The 22,227-nt window shown below is 32.2% G+C and overlaps 1 protein-coding gene and 1 long non-coding RNA gene across 6 annotated transcripts in view; one reads left to right on the plus strand and one right to left on the minus strand.

Annotated features, from left to right (window-relative positions):
- Nucleotides 1–9,114: 9,114 nt before the first annotated feature.
- On the plus strand, nt 9,115–17,644 carry LOC126889645 (uncharacterized). The gene is made up of 2 exons (XR_007700115.1): nt 9,115–10,883; nt 15,823–17,644. It is a non-coding gene; the product is annotated as an uncharacterized LOC126889645 (long non-coding RNA).
- A 1,233-nt stretch (nt 17,645–18,877) lies between these two features.
- Nucleotides 18,878–22,227, minus strand: part of LOC126889643 (zinc finger protein 883-like) — a 90,555-nt gene continuing 87,205 nt past the window's right edge. For all 5 annotated transcript variants that reach the window (XM_050658147.1, XM_050658144.1, XM_050658145.1 and 2 more), the window contains one exon: nt 18,878–21,587. In XM_050658147.1, the coding sequence (XP_050514104.1) occupies nt 20,383–21,587 (1,205 nt within the window). In that variant the 3' untranslated portion in view covers nt 18,878–20,382. The remainder of the gene's footprint in view (nt 21,588–22,227) is intronic.

Below are 22,227 nucleotides of genomic sequence, written 5' to 3' on the forward strand. Positions count from 1 at the left end.
TAGTTATTAACAATTAGCGGTATAGTCCAACTGTATCGTCGCCCCCGTTAGCGGAACTATTTCGATTAGATTTTTTTGCACAAACTTACTCAAAAATAGGTCCTTATAACATATCCACAGAGTGCCGGCCGGTGGTCGAAAAACTGTTTAAACAATTTTTTTAAACAAATTCACAAAAATAATTTGTTCATTTCCAACAATTTTTTTAGATAATTTGGGTCATTCTAAGCAAAAAAGGTCTCTTGTAGTTTTCGTCTCAAATTGATTATTGTCGAGTTATACGCGATTTAAAATTTGAAAAATGCGAAAATGGCCATTTTCAAGGGTTAGTAACTCGATTAAAAATTATTATTAAGAAAGTCAGAAAGTGACCACATCAAAGTTTAAAACTTTGTTTTGTTTATTTATTTTTATTTTGCGAATGTTATTCAATTTTTCATCAACTATCGCCAAGTTAAATGCATAATATTTTATAATAGAATCAATCACGGCAATTATTCTAATTCATCCGCTTCAACAATTAAACATAACATAATTTTAATAACAAATAGGTAAATGAAACATTTTTTAACAAATAAAATAGTCACGTTTAGTAGATAGGATATTTCAAATAAATCCAAAAAATTATATAGACAAATATATTAACAAATAAATATAACATAATTTTAACAAATAAATGAAACATTTTTAACAAATGAAATATTCATAATTTTAATTGCGTATAACTCGACAACAGTCAAGTTTAGAGAAAAATGACCAAATACCTTTTTTACCCACAATGATCCAAATTATCTAAAAAAAAAATTGTGGGAAATGAAAAAATTATTTTTGTGAATTTGTTTAAAAAAAATTGTTTTAAAAAATTTTTCGACCACGGCACCGCCCGGAATCCTGTGGATATGTTGTAAAGACCTCTTTTTGAGTAAGTTTGTGCAAAAAAATCGAATCGAAATAGTTCCGCTAACGGGGGCGACGATACAGTTGGACTATATCGCTAATTGTTAATAACTAAAAATAACAGCTTTGCAATACAATAGTGACAAAAATCTCTTTAGGAAGTTGAAGAAGGTATTTGAATCTTGATTTTGTCACTTTTTGAATTTCATAGTAATCATTTTTAATCGAGTTATGAAGCCTTGAAAATGGCCATTTTCACATTTTTCAAATTTTTAATCGCGTATAACTCGACAACAGTCAATTTTAGAGAAAAATGACAGGAGACCTTTTTTGCTCAGAATGACCCAAATTATCTAAAAAAAATTGTTGAAAATAAAAAAATTATTTTTGTGAATTTGTTTAAAAAAAATTGTTTAAAAAATGTTTCGACCACTGCACCGCCCGGCACTCTGTGGATATGTTATAAGGACCTCTTCTTGAGTAAGTTTGTGCAAAAAAATCGAATCGGAATAATTGCGCTAGCGGGGGCGACGATACTGTCCGGTCTAGCAACTCATCACCAATATCGTTAGATATAACATGTTCATTAAAATCCTCGTTAAAAGAATTTGAATTATTCTCATTTATAATTGTCGTCAAATCACCACTATTTTTACTTACTACTTTTTCATGTATGATTATTTCGTTTTCATTAGAAAGTTCTGAATTTTTTTCATCTACGTAAGCTACACATTTAGTGAAAGAATGTAAGGAAGAACTTGAAGAACATGTAGAAGATCTTGTAGAACAGGAGCACCAGCTGGAAGAAGATGAAGATCTGGAAGTAGATGAAGAGTTAGATTTGCGGCATCTTTTTTTGGGGGGTGCGTAGGTTCTGTCATCGTCCGAAACGGGTGAAAAGTCACCACTGTCATCACTGGATAAGTTTTCGTAGTTAAACGAACCGAAGTCGTTGCTGGATTTAGTTTCTGTAAAAGCTTAACTTCGGCATCTTTCTTCCATTTTTTCAGGTACTGGATTTTGACTACCTTTATTTTGAACGACTAATTGTAATATTCTTCTACTTCTACTGTGTGAATTGTCCATGATTATAACCCCTTAAACAAAAAAAGTCTATGCACTTAGCAATATTTTGATGGTGTATTTAACGTTAAAATCATGTACTTTTTCAAGAAATAATCACAGTTATTTATGTTACATTATTATAAAACCACTACACACGAGAAACTGCAATTAATATCTTTTATTTATTAAAATACAGCATGATTGTCCTATTATTTTTACTAAAAGACTGACATTAAACTAAATTTGACATTTATCGAGTTACAAAAAACAGTATAATCTCATTCCACTCCTTAGAAAAAATGGCACTTAACGAAAAATGCTATTATTTAATTCGTTGATATAAGAACTTAGTCATTTAGGTTATTCGAAAACCGACACTATACTTAAAATGCCAGTTTTTCATTCATTAACTAGGCAGAATAACTACATAATTTACGTAAAAACCGGCACTAAAGAAAAAATGTCACTTTTTTACTTACGACGACGTGCTTCTCCCTTAACAATCCGCCGGAAACAGATAGAGTGCCACTTTTTAAATTACCACTTTGACAAAACACCTAAAAGTCAAAAGTGACACTAGCGACTTCTATGAGAAACTATGCGAGCTATTAGAACAGGAGTCTCTGCGAAAGGAGCGTTTAGTTAAAAGTAATGCAGATGTCGCTATAACTAAAAATTGATGATTTCAGTATAGTGCCACTTTTGTATTCAAGGTGCGTACGTATTTACTGAAAAAAAAATATAAAATAAATATACTTACAATCATAAAATGTATAAAAAAATAAAAGTTTCTATTGGGGTTCAAACCCGCTTATCAGCGTAGTTAGTATTGAAACTCATTCACCTTAAACGTTTACCCACGGAGACCATGAGTCATCATGTGCGAAGATCAACTAACTAAACGGATTAAACTTTTGACAGTTCTGAATTAAATCAAATTATTTTGATTTTGAATTGAAAAACGTAGAGTAAGAAAACAATATATTAGGTGAATATTGATAGAAATTTTGATGGTAATAATTATGTAAATCAAAGCATTACATACTATTTTGGTAGGTTCTACCAAATAGGTAGGTACCTATGAAATTTTTTATTAGGATACTGAAACATTTACAATTATTACGTACCTGTCGCTTTTAAAAACTATTTAAAGTCACTACAATTATAAACTTTTTTCTCTGCCATCACAACAATAAAAACTAATATGAATATACACAACATTAATCTGTTTATCCAAAATCTCCATATTGAACAATTATTGACAGATGATTTTAACACACAATTAGATCCCGTATAACCCACATAACAATTTCATGTTCTTAGTAGATTCATAGAACATACTTTTCAGAAAAAGTATATACTGAGAATGTGCGTAATTACCATTGCGAATGTGCAGGGCAGATACTGAGTATATACTACATTACAGTACTTAAACGTTCTATGTATATACTTAGAATGTACTACCGCACTTCTTTTCAGTATATACCAAGAATGTTCTTTTTAGAACATTCCAAGGACGTGCTATAAACCTTCTATGTGTATACTTAGAACATACTACCGCACATCTTTTTAGTTTATACCAAGAAGGTACTTTTTAGAATATTCCAAGGAAGTGCTATAAACCTTCTATTTATATACTAAGAACGTACTACCGCACATCTTTGTATGGGAAGAATATTATATTTTTAAGAATATTCTAAGAAAGTGCTATCAAGTGCTATATTGCTTAGAAGTATGTTTTCAGCATCACCTAATCTCATCTTAGGTTCTACTGGTTCTACCAAATATCTATTTACATATTTTAATTGCAAATGAGAATGTAGTTAGTGCCTACATTCTACAATATTACTTAAAAAGTAAGTACATATTTATAAATTTTAGTTATTTATATAAATCATTATACAGGGTGTCCCGAAAAGAATGGTCATAAATTATACCACACATTCTGGGGTCAAAAATAGTTCGATTGAACCTAACTTACCTTAGTACAAATGTGCTCACAAAAAAAGTTACAGCCCTTTGAAGTTACAAAATGAAAATCGATTTTTTTCAATATATCGAAAACTATTAGAGATTTTTTATTGAAAATGGACATGTATAATTCTTATGTCAGGAACATCTTAAAACAAAATTATAGTGAAATTTGTCCACCCCATAAAAAATTTATGGGGATTTTGTTCCCTTAAACCCCCCCAAACTTTTGTGTACGTTCCAATTAATTCATTATTGTGGTACCATTAGTTAAACACAACGTTTTTAAAACTTGTTTGCCTCTTAGTATTTTTTCGATAAGCCAGTTTTTATTGAGATGCGGCTTCTTTTTCAATATATTTACGTAAAAATTTTATGGGGGTTTTGTTCCTTTAAACCCCCCTAATGTTTGTGTACGTTCCAATTAAACTATCATTGTGGTACCATTAGTTAAACACAGTGTTTTTAAAACTTTTGTCTCTTAGTCTTTTGTTCATAAGTCACCTTTTATCGAGATGTAGCTTCTTTTTCAAAATATACCTAAAAATGTAAATTATAAATAAATTTTCAGATTATTAACAGGTCTCTATAACCGTACTTAACCATATACAAATATGTGGTGGATTCGACAAATATTCAAAATATCTCGATAAACACTGGGTTATCAAAAAAGTACTAAGAGGCAAAAAAGTTTTAAAAATAATGTGTTTAACTAATGGTGCTACAATAATAATTTAATTGGAACGTACACAAAAGTTTGGGGGGGTTTAAGGGAACAAAACCCCCATAAAATTTGTATGGGGTGCACAAATTTTACTTAATTTTTTTTTTTAGATATTCCTATCGTAAAAATGCCACATGTCAATTTTAAATAAAAAATCTCTGAGAGTTTTCGATATATGAAAAAAAATCGATTTTCAGTTTGTAACTTCAAAGGGCTGTAACTTTTTTTGTGTGCACTATTGTATATAGGTAAGTGAGGTTCAATCAACCTATTTTTGACCCCAGAATCTGTGGTATAATTTATGACCAATCTTTTCGGGACACCCTGTATAATATTTAGCTAAACTAAACTATGCATAATGAGTAACTAAAATTTATATAATACTTATATGTACTTACCTATTTAAGTAATATTGAGTTATCAAAATAGATTATATGTATTTTGAAGCACCGCAAACAAAATAAACAGATTATGTATGTTCTTTAGTCCTAGTACTACATCATTCGCCTTCATCCTTAACACTCCATAGATCCATAGATGATACAAATAATGAAATAATGCCTGTTTTCTTTGTCATATTTTACGGTTTTTTCCTATCCCTGATCCATTCAGGTAAGAATAGAAATGGTCAGAATATGATGGGGGGGTGGGGGGTTATGAATGTATTGTGGAAAAAAGTTAACTCAAAAGGGAATTATTGTTCCAGTCCAAATTGTAAAATATTAAGAAAAATTCAAAATATTTGAAAATAATTCAACATATCTTCTCAGATTTTGTAAACAGGAGGGAAGTTTTTTTTTATAAAAGTGGGAATTTTTAAGGTAAGTTGACGGAAAAAGCTTACTCGACGGTTGGCAACGCCAAAGCCTTTGGTTGCTTTGGTTGTGCAGTTTGGCACGTTTTGGTTCTGCGAAATGGCCTATTGAATTGAATGTACCTAAATTCAAATTCCAAGGATGTAAAAATACTAATGATTCATGATAAACTCGAAATGGTAAAGTCATTTCAATTATGAAAACGAATTTTTAATAGTATCTATGTAAACGTTAATACAATTAATGTTTAAACTTTTTTACCCTACAACAATTTTGAAATGAAATTCGTCCAATACTACCTACATACATAAATTTTATTAATTATGTATTCTAAAAAATAACGAAGTTGATAATCTATAAGGCTAATATTATACTTCCTATACATACAAATTATTTTTAAGATATTTTAAAAGTATCTACTTATAAGTATGTGTTAAGAATGTACTTATAAGTATGTGTTAAGAATATTCGATAAAGGTATATTCTAAGAATAAACTTTTACGAATATTCCGAGATCCTACGTACACGAATATACTTAGTATAGAATATACTTTGAAGTATATGCAAAGAACATGAAATTTAGAATGTTTTTTAAGGTAGATGCTATGCTTGTACTACACATATACTAAAAAGAATATACTCCGACGAATGTTGGTAGTATATGCTTAGAACATGATGCGAACATCATTGTTATGTGGGAACGTTTATACCATACTGTCGGTGTGCGAATGCGCCCAGTAAAATCAAAATTTTCACCCTCGTGTCCAAAGAAGTATAACTTCAAAAACATCAGAGTTAGCGTCCGAGGAGGCTCGCTCCAAGTCTCAATTATGCAATTGGAAGTGTAAGCTTCGCTCTTCTTCAAAGTATATATATATATATATATATATATATATATATATATATATATATATATATATTGCTTGGCCACGGTATCAATATATGGAACGCATTGTCTACATTGACAGGTGAATCCGATATGACTTTGAAGAAGTTGGATCCAACAGGATATGGGCTTCAAGACATGAATCTATTTTGGCAAAAACTTTTCCCAGATGTTATGAAAGCACTAAGAAGGATTTTGCTGGAAAGCAAAAAACCGGACGAAGTTGCACAAGCAAACAGAATTGTAAAAGCAGTGGACAGTTTTTAATTCATTATTATGACTGTTATTCTTAGATATTCATTCGTTGAATACCTCTTCTAAAATATTTCAAGGGAAAGAAACAGATCTGGAAAAAGCTGTGCAGCCTCTAAAAACGAGTAAAGACCGTTTACAGAACCTTCGAGAAGACTATCCATCTATAGGAAAAGAAGCTACTAATCTTGCTTCCAAATGGCAGGTAGACCGTAGACCCGACAGAGCAAAGTTAAAAAGTATTTTGATTAATTAGCAGAGGACCATAAATTTTATGATGAAGAAACCTCTTTCAAGGTCAAGGTGTTCTATGCCATTTTGGACGTGGTAAATGGTCAGACTGCACAACGGTTGAATTCTCTGCAGCACGTAGTTGATACATTTTCATGCATATTTCCTACTGCGCTTATAAAACTGACAGAGTATGAACTTATGCAAATAGCAGAAAAGCTTCAAAAGAAGTATGAAAATGACATTGGCTCTTCTCTGTCATTGGAATTAATTTCTCTTCGGGAACGGTTGAAAACTCAAATAACAACTCTAAAAACAGTATATGAGATAACCTGCCTATTGATTAATAAGTTCGATACACTATCCTCAAGTTATCCTAAAATACTGACTGCCCTAGTGTTCTATTTAAAGTTGCCTGTTTCGGTTGCATCAGCTGCAAGATCATTATCAATGTTAAAGCGAATTAAAAGTTACTTATGGAGTGGTATTGATCCAGGAGAAATTAAGTGGCCTTGGATTATTGGCAATCAACTCAGAGGAAGCTGCCCAACTTGACAGGAAAATACTAATACAAAATTTTGCATTAATAGAGAACAGAAAAAAGATTTTGTTAAAAAGTATGTCATTCTTTAGAACAATTAGAAAAACTATAAATATTAAGTTGTTCATTGGTTAATCAAATATTTCTCTTCTAGTGCAACTATACACAGCTAGAGCGCACTCTTTCCAAGTGCAATGCATTAATCTTAGGAACACAACTTAACGCACGTCAGGTAGGTACTGGAAAACATTTATTTAGGAATACAAAAATAGATTAAAATTTTTGAACTCTATGACATTGTAAAGTGCCTTAAAACTCACGATTTCAACCTAAATTTTTCGTGGGATGGCTAGTGGACGGCTAGTGGGATGGCCCGTTCTCTTATGGGTATTCCATACTCTACAGACCCACCGGCAGACACCGATAATACCTAAAACGGCTCAAGGAGAGCCCTTCGTGTGCTTTGCAGGGGGCCCAAAATTTGTAGAAGCGGGACTGCTTATAACTGTTTAGATCGTCTTATGTATTATTACGGTTTTTTTATGCAACCTTGACAAATCACTTATAGGTATGTACTTTCATTCGCTTTTTAACGATTAGTAAAGTTGGATTTATAGTTTGACGTAGCGTAGACGTAGACGCAACGTAGACGGAAGAAACGGACTGGAGACGGAAGAAAATATTATGTCAATTTATAGATCGACGTAGCGGAATTTTTGCGCATGAGTAGAAAGAGTAAACAATGACTTATTATTCAACAACATAGCCTATAAATTAAACGAACAGTAAACAAACTTTGTGTTTATTTATTTATACTTATACTATTATTTATTATAATATTTATCTGTTTTGTGTGTTACATGGATTAGGAAATAAACGAAAGTATGCTCTTTGGTGCCGCATGCCGTGGGATTTCCAACTATTTTGTTTCATTTCCTGGTCTTTAAATGTTTATTGGATTTACCTATCGTATAAATATGTGTGGATAACCACGAATTAGGCTGATAAACAACTCATATTTATCTGAAATATTGAAATGACTCTATGATATATTTTTATTAAATGAATAACTTAACATCCATTGTATTAACAAATAATTAACAAAATTCGAATATGTTGACAATCAACTTTTTACACAACACAAGGAATGAGGGGGCGGAGCGGGTCCACTTTGAGTGACAGAACAAAATTCTGCCTTATGATTGGCCCGACGGAAGAAACGCACTGTAAAAGATGAAAGTTGGTCATCTCTTAAGTCGGATTTATAGTTTGACGTAGCGTAGACGTAGACGTAACGTAGACGCACTGGAAAAGATCAACACCGAATTTTGTGTACTCCTGTTTATAAATGAACGCAAGCGCCTGACGGAACATAAGAGAAACGTAACATAACGGAAGAGATGACCAACTTTCATCTTTTACAGTGCGTTTCTTACGTCTGGCCAATCAAAATTAAGAATTTTGTTCTGTCACCCAAAGTGGACACGCCCTCATCAATTTTGTAAAGATAAAGTTGTTTATCAACATATTTGAATTTTGTTAATTATTTGAATACAATGGATGTTAAGTTATTAATTTAATAAAAATATATCATAGAGTCATTTCAATATTTCAGATAAATATGAGTTGTTTATTAGCCTAATTCGGGGTTATATACACATATTATACGATAGGTAAATCCAATAAACATTTTAAAGATAAGAAATGAAACAAAATAGTTGTAAATCCCACGGCATGCGGCACCAAGGAGCATATCTTCGTTTATTTCCTAATCCATGTAACACACAAAACAGATAAATATTATAATAATAATAAATAGTAGTATAAGTATAAATAAATAAACACAAAGTTTGTTTATTACTGTTCGCATAATTTATAGGCTATGTTGTTGAATTAGAATTAAGTCATTGTTTACTCTTTCTACTCATGCGCAAAAATTCCGCTACGTCGAACTATAAATTGACATAATATTTTCTTACGTTTCCAGTCCGTTTCTTACGTCTCCGTTGCGTCTACGTCTACGCTACGTCAAACTATAAATCCAACTTTATGTTACGTTACGTTTCTCTTACGTTCCGTCAGGCGCTTGCGTTCATCTATAAACACGAGTACACAAAATTCGGTGTTGATCTTTTCCAGTGCGTCTCCGTTGCGTCTACGTCTACGCTACGTCAAACTATAAATCCAACTTAACTTATAACCAACTGATTTTATCAAGTATTAATAGTTTTCGATTCTAATTATAACCTCATAATTTAGAATCTATAAATTCTATGTTAAATCCTTCAAATGTCTGATAAAGGTACTTTATTTATATATACAGAGTGGGCCAAAGAAAACAGTCCACCTCGATATTTGGCAGTATTTATTAGATTTTAAGGAAATGACGAAACAGGTCGATTTTTGATCTAAGGCGGACACATTTTTACGGTACATACATCTGTCATTTGTCAACCCCCTCCCACCACGTCTTATTTTTAAATAGGAAATATGGGTCGTGTTATAGCTCATTTGAAAGGTTATGCAAATCTCTATTCAGTACTATTAACATTGACATCATTATTTATACAGGGTGTCCCAGAAAAATTATTTTGAATTAAATTAATTGACACAAAAAGAAGAATATATTATTATGTAATTTATTAACTAAAAATACATTCTACTGCTGACAGAAAACAGAAAAAAATGTTTATTTCATAAATAAACATTGTTTGTTGCTTAAATTCAATATTCAACCTACCAAGAGGCAGATGGGTGGCAGCTTGAACATTGAAACTAAGCAAAAAGCAATGTTTATTTATCAAAAAACATTTTTTTCTGTTTTGTGACAGCAGTAGAATGAATTTTGAACTAAATAGATTACAAACATTCTTCTTTTTCTGTCAATTATTAAAAAAATCTCTTGGACACCCTGTATAAATAATTATGTTAATGTTTATATTCCTGAATAGAGAATTGAATAACCTTTCAAATGAGCTAGCACACAACCCCTATTAAAAAATAAGGGGTGGGAGAACTGGAAGGGAGGGGGTTGACAAATGACAGATGTATGTACCGTATAAATGTGTCCCCCTTAGATCAAAAATCGCTGTTTCGTCACTTCCTTAAAATCTAATAAATACTGCCAAATATCGAGGTGGACTCTTTTCTTTAGCCTACTCTGTATATTATTGTGTTTTCAATTTATCAATCAAAGGCAAAATGAAAATTAAATTAAATTTTTTTTTAAATAACGCTGGCACATAAATTTGATACACCCTGTATATTGATCTGTAAATATTTATTAGAATTTAGTTTGGATGTAAGTGGATTTCTTTTTTAATGAGCTTTTCGATGAACCATTAAAGAATTTTGTGAATAATTAAAGTGAAAAGAACGATGTATTTAGGTTTAAAATGGAAAAAGATTGTTTATTACGGGAACTATAGACTCTACAGGTAGAGGTAATTATCATTTTCTAGAAAAATGGTTTAAAAGAAAGTTTGGAAGTTGAAGAAAAAGGTCAGTCAATTTATGTGAAATATATTTTTATGTTCGGAAACTAAAATTTTGAGTAAAAAGCATATGAATTAAAATTCCAATATTTCAAAAAGTAAATAGGAAATATAGGTAATCTTGCGAATACATAAATTTGTTTTGTTTACTTTGTTTTACCAAAGTCATCGGGAACAAACCGATAAATTGTTTTTTTTTTAACTAGAATAAATTTAAGTGGTAAAAATTTCATTCGGACATCTGTGTCCACAGGTTTTAGATTTCATACATTTTTAGAGTATTGGTTTTGATAAATAAAAGACAATTCTGTATGTTTATTTTATATTTTGCTTTATTTCTTTTTCCTATTTTTTCCCGATTAGGATCAACTAAGAGATACTGAACCCACGAGAGAAGATAAGTATAACGTAAGATAATTTAGACATTTTTTTGATATTATAAAAAGGCACCCTGAGATCTTTTATTTATTTTTTATGTATGATTTGCGACAATTAAATAATTAATCAAATAAGTAATAATTAATATAAAATTAATAAGAAGCATATCATAACAACATGGCGAGCCAACGTAGGACATTAAAGTATCTCTGGTTGTGAATTTGAAGGGAATAGGAAACGGAAAAACAGGTGAAGAAAAATTTATTTGCCCGTAGGAAAAAGTTGATATATTTAAAATTTTTGAAATATTTGTTTGACTTAATTTTTTATCTAGGTACAGTTTTACATGTTTATTTTATTTTTGATTGATTTGGATTTTGAAATATTTAAAAATTTGTGGGATAAATTGATTATATTTGGGGAGAGAAAAATTTTTTCGTCTCGACAGCATACAAGGTATTTTCGAATTTCGTATCAGGCGGGGATAAATTTTAACTACATGTCGATAACAACCAAAAGCAAAAGCAAAGAAAACAAAAAACAAGAAGAACATTTGGAACAAGAAGAACATATAGAACAAGAAGACATTTTCGTAACAACAATCATGTCATCAGAACAATAAGAATTATCAGGAATAGATAAATTATTACAACTAATGCAACTCCAGTCACAAAAACTGGATAAAATGGATGAATCACAACAAAAAAATGGATAAAAATCAGGAAGAAACATCAAAGAAAATGGATAAAATGGATGACAATCAACAGGAAACAAAACAAGCAATAGAAGAGAACAATAAGAAAATAGAGGAACGCATAGAAAAGTATGAAAAGGAAATAAAAGGATGTTTGACAACAATGAAAAACCAGATAGAAGAACAAGAAATGAGAATGAAGGATCACATGAAAGAACAAGAAATGAAAATTCAAAATAGAATGGAGGAGTTAACAAATTGCCAGAAAAAGGAACTAGAAAATTTGGAAAATAAGTTGGAAAACGCATTACAAGAGGACAGACGAGAAATAGAAAGACAAATGGAGGAAATCAAGAATCAACAAAATTCCGGAGAAAGAAGGGAAACGATTATCCATAGTACAGAGGATGTGAAAATAGGATTTGGCGGGGATGTAAAAAAATTACACCCAGTAATTTTCATAAACAATTTAAAGAAGAAAATACGATACATCGGTAATTTCGAGACAGCCAAAGAAACGATAAGGAACCATCTTAAAGATGAGGCGAGTTTATGGTTCGATAGCAAAGAAGAAGAATTGGACAATTGGCATAAATTTGAACAAAAGTTCCTGAGTTATTTCTGGGGAAAAATACAACAGCTAGAAATAAACAAGGAATTGCAAAATGGGAGGTACCATTTCAGAGAAAACATATGCACTACAATTATATAATAATGCAAAACATCTACAGTACAATTATTCATCAGAACAGCTAGTAGAACTGATAGCCAGACATTTTGAAGATACCTTAGAAGATCACATAACTCTACAAAACTACAAAGATATCGACAGTTTGTGCCAATTCTTACAAATACGAGAAGCAAAAATGAGAGAAAGAGAAATAAGAAGATCGCAAGATAATTATAGACAAGGCGAAAATCGAGACTATAGAGATAGAAGACAGAACTTTAGGAGAGATTATACAAGAAGAGAAAACGAAAATAGAGACAACGGAAGAGGAAACTATGAACAAAGAAATCGGCAATGGAACGAAGCCAGATATCGAGAAAACCAGAATAGAAATAACACCCGCACAAATCAAGAGGACAGAAATGATAATAGAAGGAATGAACAGGAAAATCGTGGAAACCGATACGGGTCCGACAGACAAAGAGAAAACAGAAGAGCGGTAAACAACACGCAAATATATGAATATGAGGATGAGAGACCAAGCGACGGAAGAAGAAGCGAAGAAGAACAACAAGCGTCTTTTCACGAAAGCGCTCACTAAAAACAAAAGAACAAACAGGAATTTTTGTCACCCGAAGGAATTTATTAAATTAGCAGGAAATAATGATAAAGGAAGTGGATCTAATTTAAAATTTGTAGATGGTTTTATCAATGAGAAACCGATTAAAATTATGATTGATACTGGTTCAGAAATTACTTTGATTAACAGGAAATTAATAGAAGAGGTTGATTTGACGAATTTAATTTACAAAATTCCCATGGTAAAGTTAGTGGGCGCAAATAAACGGACTTTGGCAACAATAAATGAAGGAATACGAATAAAGGTTCGATTGGGGAAGAAATTTTATGCACTACAATGTGTTATAACGCCAAACATGATTCATGATATGATCGTAGGAGTGGATGAATTGTCAGAAAAACATGTGGTGATAGATTTCAAAAATAACACGATGAAAATCACAGATGGAAAAGAAGAAGAACCGAACATTCTGGAAATGGACAAGGAACATGAGAAACGAAAAAAGGATAATGCAGACAAAAAACAAACGGTGGAAATGAATTTGGCAATGAAGCAAGGACAGAAAAGAGAGAGGAGAAAGCAGCAGAAGATAAGTAAAAACAATGAAGCCTGGGATTCCTCGAAAAAAGAGATGAGCCCAGAAGAAGAAAAAGAATAAGAAAAAAGAGTGACAAAAGAAATTGACGATTGGGATTCCTCGAAAAAAGAGATGAGTCCAGAAGAAGAAAAAGAAGAAAGAAGATTGATAAAAGAAAATGAAGATTGGGATTCCTCGAAAAAAGAGATGAGCCCAGAAGAAGAAAAAGAAGAAAGAAGATTGATAAAAGAAAATGAAGATTGGGATTCCTCGAAAAAAGAGATGAGCCCAGAAGAAGAAAAAGAAGAAAGAAGATTGACAAAAGAAAATGAAGCTTGGGATTCCTCAAAAGAAGAGATGAGCCCAGAAGAAGAAAAGGAAGAAAAAAGATTGACACAGGAAAATGAAGCTTGGGATTCCTCAAAAGATGAGATGAGCCCAGAAGAAGAAGAGATCAGAATAGAAAAAGAAGGCGGAAAAGATACAATTGAGACTGCGGCATTTAAAGAGGAAGTATGCAAAATGGAGAAGACAGAATACACAATAAACATGTGTAGAGAATCGGAGGAAAAAGAAAGAAAATTGATATGTGGAGAAGAAAAGGAGAAGGAACTGCGTGCAATATTGAGGGAATGTGAAAATTTAATAAATGAAGAAAACAGAGTAGCCAAAAAGTATGAAAATTCATTTGAGACTAAAGACTTAGGAAATTTTCGATCGAAAACTTACCCTATCCCATCTAAGTACAGACACTGGGAAAAAGAAAGCAATTGTTTTTCAGGTGGGACTAAATACTTTGACACAATAGAAAAGTGTTGTCGAGAGAAAATCATTTTTTTTTTGTTGCACTTATTAATACTGATTTTATCTCAAAACAAGGCGTGGATGTTATTGTGTTTTCAATTTATCAAAGGCAAAATGAAAATTAAATTAAATTTTTTTTTAAATATATTTTATATTCCTGAATAGAGAATTGAATAACCTTTCAAATGAGCTAGCACACAACCCCTATTAAAAAATAAGGGGTGGGAGAACTGGAAGGGAGGGGGTTGACAAATGACAGATGTATGTACCGTATAAATGTGTCCCCCTTAGATCAAAAATCGCTGTTTCGTCACTTCCTTAAAATCTAATAAATACTGCCAAATATCGAGGTGGACTCTTTTCTTTAGCCTACTCTGTATATTATTGTGTTTTCAATTTATCAATCAAAGGCAAAATGAAAATTAAATTAAATTTTTTTTTAAATAACGCGGGCACATAAATTTGATACACCCTGTATATTGATCTGTAAATATTTATTAGAATTTAGTTTGGATGTAAGTGGATTTCTTTTTTAATGAGCTTTTCGATGAACCATTAAAGACTTGTGTGAATAATTAAAGTGAAAAGAACGATGTATTTAGGTTTAAAATGGAAAAATATTGTTTATTACGGGAACTATAGAATCCACAGGTAGAGGTAATTATCATTTTCTAGAAAAATGGTTTAAAAGAAAGTTTGGAATTTTAATATCTTTGTTTCACCCCAAGTAAATGTTGTAGAGTTTCCCCGAAAGTAATTAGGATGGTCGGAATAATTTTGAAAATGACTGTTTGTCGAATGGAAAAGAGAAATGTTTCTGATTCTTGGCAATTTGGAAGGGGAAAAGTGGTTTGAATGTTGAGTGAATTTGAAAAAGAAGGCAGTATGTTATTGGCAGCGCTGAGGAGCGGTCGACGTTTTCGTGGATAAGTAGTTAGCAAGTACCAGTGGTTGTTTGATAGTGGAGAATAGTGCTGAAAAGTGGAACGAGACAGATCAAATTGAGACGAAATACCTCTTTGATTCTGTATTATTGTGAGAAGGAGAGCAGAGAAATTTTGGAGTTCTGTTTGAATCGAGTACTGGTCAAAAGAGGCTTTGGCTCGTTGGAGAATTGGTGCTGGTATGCTGATAGTTTTGAAGCTGGAGAACGGAGAGGGCTTTGATGAGTAGCCTTTAACATAGTCAACGAGGGAGAGCTGTTTTGGATCACGAGAAGACATCAGAGTGAGTGAAGAAAAAGGTCAGTCAATTTATGTGAAAGATATTTTTATGTTCGGAAACTAAAATTTTGAGTAAAAAGCATATGAATTAAAATTCCAATATTTCAAAAAGTAAATAGGAAATATAGGTAATCTTGCGAATACATAAATTTGACGTCTATTACGCCAGATCATCCATTTCATAAGTCCATATTTGGAATAGTTTCATATTTTTTTGCTAATTTTTTGCTAATTTATTACCACAAAAACAAATTTTTTGCTCCACCCCTAACCGAGAAACAATGGTTGATGTAGCGTAATATTACGTCACATCAACGATAGCCATATCTCGCGAACCTAAAGAGCTAGAAAATCGTACTACGCGGCATATTTTTTTGCTAATTTATTGCTGTCGATCTGCATATGCAACATACCCCAACACCACCCCTGCTTCCCTTACAGCTAAACAACACCCCCAAAAAACAACGAAAAATCTTGAAAAATGATTTTTGTGATATAGTTGACGGTTGATATTTAATTGCTAATTTTTTGCTGTCATTAGCCGCAAAAAACAATTTTTTTGCTCCACCCCTAACCGAGAAACAATGGTTGATGTAGCGTAATATTACGTCACATCAACGATAGCCATATCTCGCGAACCTAAAGAGCTAGAAAATCGTACGACGCGGCATATTTTTTTGCTAATTTATTGCTGTCGATCTGAATATGCAACATACCCCAAAACCACCCCTGCTTCCCTTACAGCTAAACAACACCCCCAAAAAACAACGAAAAATCTTGAAAAATGATTTTTGTGATATAGTTGACGATTGATATTTAATTGCTTATTTTTTGCTGTCATTAGCCGTAAAAAACAATTTTTTTGCTCCACCCCTAACTGAGAAACAATGGTTGATGTAGCTTAATATTATGTCACATCATCGATAGCCATATCTCGCGAACCTAAATAGCTATAAAATCGTACGACACGGCATATTTTTTTGCTAATTTATTGCTATCTGAATATGCAACATACACCAAAACCACCCCTGCTTCCCTCGAACATTGATAAATGCTCAAAAATTTTTTAACAACTTTCTCAAGTTTGTTGCTTACAGGCAACATACCTCCGCCTACAGCGTCGGTCTGTTTCCAAGCAACAAGCTTTCGAAATCTGTTATAAAATTTTTTCGAACAATAGGGAACTTGCACAATTTTTTTTTATTACATAATAATGTTCAGTTTTGTTTAAAAATGAGATTTCCAAAATTTCACGCTTCAAAAACTCGTAATAACTTAGAAATACATATTTAAAGTCTTCAGCGGTATAAAATAGTTCAAACGGCACGTGACGTCACATAGTTTTGCATTAGTTTTTATTATGGTTATATTTCGCTGTGTCTAGGTACACGCTAACGTGTACGCCAATAAAAAAAGTTAGGTATGAAAAAAATACACGCGAATTAAACTTCATCAAGCCAGTGACGTCATTATTTAGCGTGCGCAGTGACTGTATATTTTGGTACAAGATATTTTGATATGTTTAGTGTTTGTTTGATAGAAAAATATTTGTTAAAGGAAGGGAAGCAGAACTATTCAGATAGCCAGTGACGTCATTATTTAGCGTGCGCAGTGACTGTATATTTTGGTACAAGATATTTTGATATGTTTAGTGTTTGTTTGATATAAAAATATTTGTTAAAGGAAGGGAAGCAGAACTATTCAGATGTTTTAAACTTAATTGTAATAAATCAATGTATATATAAAAGTATATATTTAGGTTAGCAAAATAAATATATGTATTCAGTTGACATAACACGTACAAAATATTGTTAAAATAATTTTTATACGTAAGTTAATTATTATAATCAACTATTCTAAATGGGAAATAATTTGGGAAATACGTTTTGGGGTATGTTGCATATTCAGATCGACAGCAATAAATTAGCAAAAAAATATGCCGCGTCGTACGATTTTCTAGCTCTTTAGGTTCGCGAGATATGGCTATCGATGATGTGACATAATATTAAGCTACATCAACCATTGTTTCTCAGTTAGGGGTGGAGCAAAAAATTTGTTTTTTACGGCTAATGACAGCAAAAAATTAGCAATTAAATATCAACCGTCAACTATATCACAAAAATCATTTTTCAAGATTTTTCGTTGTTTTTTGGGGGTGTTGTTTAGCTGTAAGGGAAGCAGGGGTGGTTTTGGGGTATGTTGCATATTCAGATCGACAGCAATAAATTAGCAAAAAAATATGCCGCGTCGTACGATTTTCGAGCTCTTTAGGTTCGCGAGATATGGCTATCGTTGATGTGACGTAATATTACGCTACATCAACCATTGTTTCTCGGTTAGGGGTGGAGCAAAAAAATTGTTTTTTGCGGCTAATGGCAGCAAAAAATTAGCAATTAAATATCAACCGTCAACTATATCACAAAAATCATTTTTCAAGATTTTTCTTTGTTTTTTGGGGGTGTTGTTTAGCTGTAAGGGAAGCAGGGGTGGTGTTGGGGTATGTTGCATATGCAGATCGACAGCAATAAATTAGCAAAAAAATATGCCGCGTAGTACGATTTTCTAGCTCTTTAGGTTCGCGAGATATGGCTATCGTTGATGTGACGTAATATTACGCTACATCAACCATTGTTTCTCGGTTAGGGGTGGAGCAAAAAATTTGTTTTTGTGGTAATAAATTAGCAAAAAATTAGCAAAAAAATATGAAACTATTCCAATTATGGACTTATGAAATGGATGATCTGGCGTAATAGACGTATAAATTTGTTTTGTTTACTTTGTTTTACCAAAGTCATCGGGAATAAACCGATACATTGTTTTTTTAACTAGAATAAATTTAAGTGGTAAAAATTTCATTCGGACATCTGTGTCCACAGGTTTTAGATTTCATAGATTTTTAGAGTATTGGTTTTGATAAATAAAAGACAATTCTGTATGTTTATTTTATATTTTGCTTTATTTCTTTTTCCTATTTTTTCCCGATTAGGATCAACTAAGAGATACTGAACCCACGGGAGAAGATAAGTATAACGTAAGATAATTTAGACATTTTTTTTGATATTATAAAAAGGCACCCTGAGATCTTTTATTTATTTTTTATGCATGATTTGCGACAAGTAAATAATTAATCAAATAAATAATAATTAATATAAAATTAATAAGAAGCATATCATAACAATATATTAAACCGAAAGACATTTAAATACTTCAAAACCCCCTGGTTACGCCTATGCTAGTTGGCAACATCGTTCGCAAAAATGGTTTTGTTGATTTGTTCTAGGAATGTCCGAGAATGTAAAAATGTGTGCTGCTATCTTTTTCTGTCTCACAGGTCTGACATCGGTTCTTGTCACGTGACTAAATCAACCTTGGTTCCGTGCTTCAATGTTTCGTTCTGAGCTGTAGTTCAGATCGGGTGATATAAAGAAAAGACGGATGACATCCTGTCTGCCAATTAATTACTTTTTGTCTTGACGACAGTGCTCGGCATTGCAAAATTAATTGTAGATTTATAGACTATAGATTTTGTGAGCGGATGAATAATTTTGATTTAGTTACTGTGACATAACCTCGACTTGTGAGGAAACGCAAGTAAGTACGTTACAAGTTGTTTTATAATATAATCAATAGCTTTGGTCGTTGTTGTTGCTGTGGATTAATGTCCTTTGTCTTTCCTAGGCTTTTTCCATCATTCGCGGTTGAGGAAAGGTCCTCTAACAACTTCTCTTATGACCACCTAACAACACAGGTAACTTATCTTTAACAGGTAACTTCTCTTGTATTTCTACTGTGTCGTATAGTCCCTACTCGTTTTATTTTCGATCCTTGGTAGGCCAACTTCTAGAGGACACAGTTGTCCTAGAACCTACTAGCACCTAGTAGTAACCAGAGTCACCACGATTAGAACACCCACCTACGAGACCGTAAGCAAGAAGAGCAAGTCAGTAAACAATATAACCTCTATTTTTATATTATATACTATATATCCTATACTGTGTCTATATCTACTACTTTGCACATTTGACTCTTCAGGGTGTTTTTTGTTAATCAATTATAGTATTTTATATTCATATTTTCTATATTACAAGGTAATAACGGTCTATTGTACGTGATAAGTTAGGGCATTTAAGTTTTAACAATACTTTATATTTAATAGTTCCATAGTCTCTCAATAGTCGATACATTTTTCATATATTTGGTACAATTGCCCAATTTTGTTTCATTTTATGTTTTTGATTTTATGTTCAATAAATATTTGTAACTATAGTTGTTTTAATGCACAGAATCATCCAGAATCCGCCTTATGCTAACCCACTATAAATCCCTGAGATGAGATATAGCATAGCTCTTTATTTATTCAGTATTATCTCTCGATCTTTATTTATTATTTTCGTAACATTGTCTCCTAGCCATTTATCAGTGTGTTTTTTATCAATTATTATGATGTGTTAAATGTCTTTTTATGCTAGTTGTCTGAAAAAAGTGTTACAAACAAATTGCACAGGTGTAGGGTTTTTCTCTAGTGTGCAATCTAATGTCTTTTCAAGCTACCTGCTTCGGTAAACTGCTTCAAACAAATTTCACACCTTGTGAGATTTTTCTCTAGTGTGTCTTCTTAAATGCTTTTTCAAATTTCCATCGTCCCTAAATTGCTTTAAACAAATTTCACACGTGTAAGGCTTTTCTCCAGTGTGCGATCTGATATGTCTTTTCAAATCACCTGCAGTGATAAACTGCTTAAAACAAATTTCACACCTGTGAGGTTTTTCTCCAGTGTGCGTTCTCAAATGTACTTTCCACTGGCTTGCATTACTAAACTGCTTCAAACAAACTTCACACTTGTAAGGCTTTTCTCCAGTGTGCAATCTCAAATGTGTTCTTAAATTATATGCTTTACTAAACTGCTTAAAACAAATTTCGCACTTGTAATTTTTTTCTCCAGTGTGGATTCTTATATGCTCATTTAAATGACCTTTATGGGGAAACTGTTTAAGACAAATTTCACAGGTATAAGGTGTTTCTCCAGTATGCAGTCTTAAATGTTTGTTCAAATTATTTTTATGAGAAAACTGCTTAAAACAAATTTCACACTTGTGATGTCTTTCTCCAGTGTGCACTATTATATGACTTTTCAAACTAGCTTTCCGAGAAAACTGCTTAAAACAAATGTCGCACTCATAGGGCTTTTCTCCAGTGTGTACTATCAAATGTGCTTTCAAATTACATGTTTGAATAAATTGCTTAAAACAAATTTCACACTTGTAACTTTTTTCTCCAGTGTGGATTCTTATATGCTCATTTAAATGACCTTTATGGGGAAACTTTTTAAGACAAATTTCACAGGTATAAGGTGTTTCTCCAGTATGCACTCTCAAATGTTTGTTCAAATTATTTTTATGAGAAAACGGCTTAAAACAAATTTCACACTTATGATGTCTTTCTCCAGTGTGCACTATTATATGCCTTTTCAAACTACCTTTCCGAGAAAACTGCTTAAAACAAATGTCGCACTCATATGGCTTTTCTCCAATGTGAATTCTCAAATGTCTTTTTAAACCACTTGTAGTAATAAACTGCTTGAAACAAGTTTCACACCGGTTAGGTTTTTCCCCAGTATGAATTTTCATGTGTACATTTAAATTATCTTTTCTGCTAAACTGCTTCTCACAAATTTCAGATTTTAATGTGTTTTCTTCTGCAAGTTGACTTATATATTGTTCTTTATTTGATGAATGTACTTCTAATGTTTTCATAATTTCCAAAGTCTCCTTATCTCGGGGAAAATCTAAAATAAAAACCAATATACATATACAAAAAACTTAACAGAGCAAGAGCCCGTGGACACTGGGCAATCCATATTTAATAAAAGTTAGAAGTTTCTCTACGCATGTCCCCAACATAGGTAAAAACGATCAGCGAGTACGGGGTTTGGATCGTGGTTACTTGTGCAGGTATGATCGAAGTGGAAATCGGTGGGAATGCGCATTTTATCAACAAAATTAGATACGTGTAAGACATTTCAGAAGCCGCTAACGATAAGATAATTTAACATCGCATTAATCATTGTAAATTAGTCGACGAATATTAGTACAATGAAAATAATTAGACAAGGACTGGATGATAATGGACACATTTAAAGTTTTTTCTACTTTAATAACAAAAAAAGCAAGCTAAATAGCAGAAACCAATTCAAAATTATTTTGCACATCATATTTAAAACATTATTTGGTTGAAACATCTCATTTTTGTTGGCAAAAAAATATATTAATTTGTCTGGACTAAATTACAGTTCTGTCTATCTTAAAACGGATATGTTAATGGGCGCATTCACCAGATGCAAACGTTGGCAATCAGTTTGCGCTTTATGCTTCTGAACGACTTGCTACCGTCAAACATGTTTGGAAAGCGGTCGCCATTTTTGCAAA

The sequence above is a fragment of the Diabrotica virgifera genome, chromosome 8 (genome assembly GCF_917563875.1).
Source record: "Diabrotica virgifera virgifera chromosome 8, PGI_DIABVI_V3a".
Taxonomy (NCBI): domain Eukaryota; kingdom Metazoa; phylum Arthropoda; class Insecta; order Coleoptera; family Chrysomelidae; genus Diabrotica; species Diabrotica virgifera.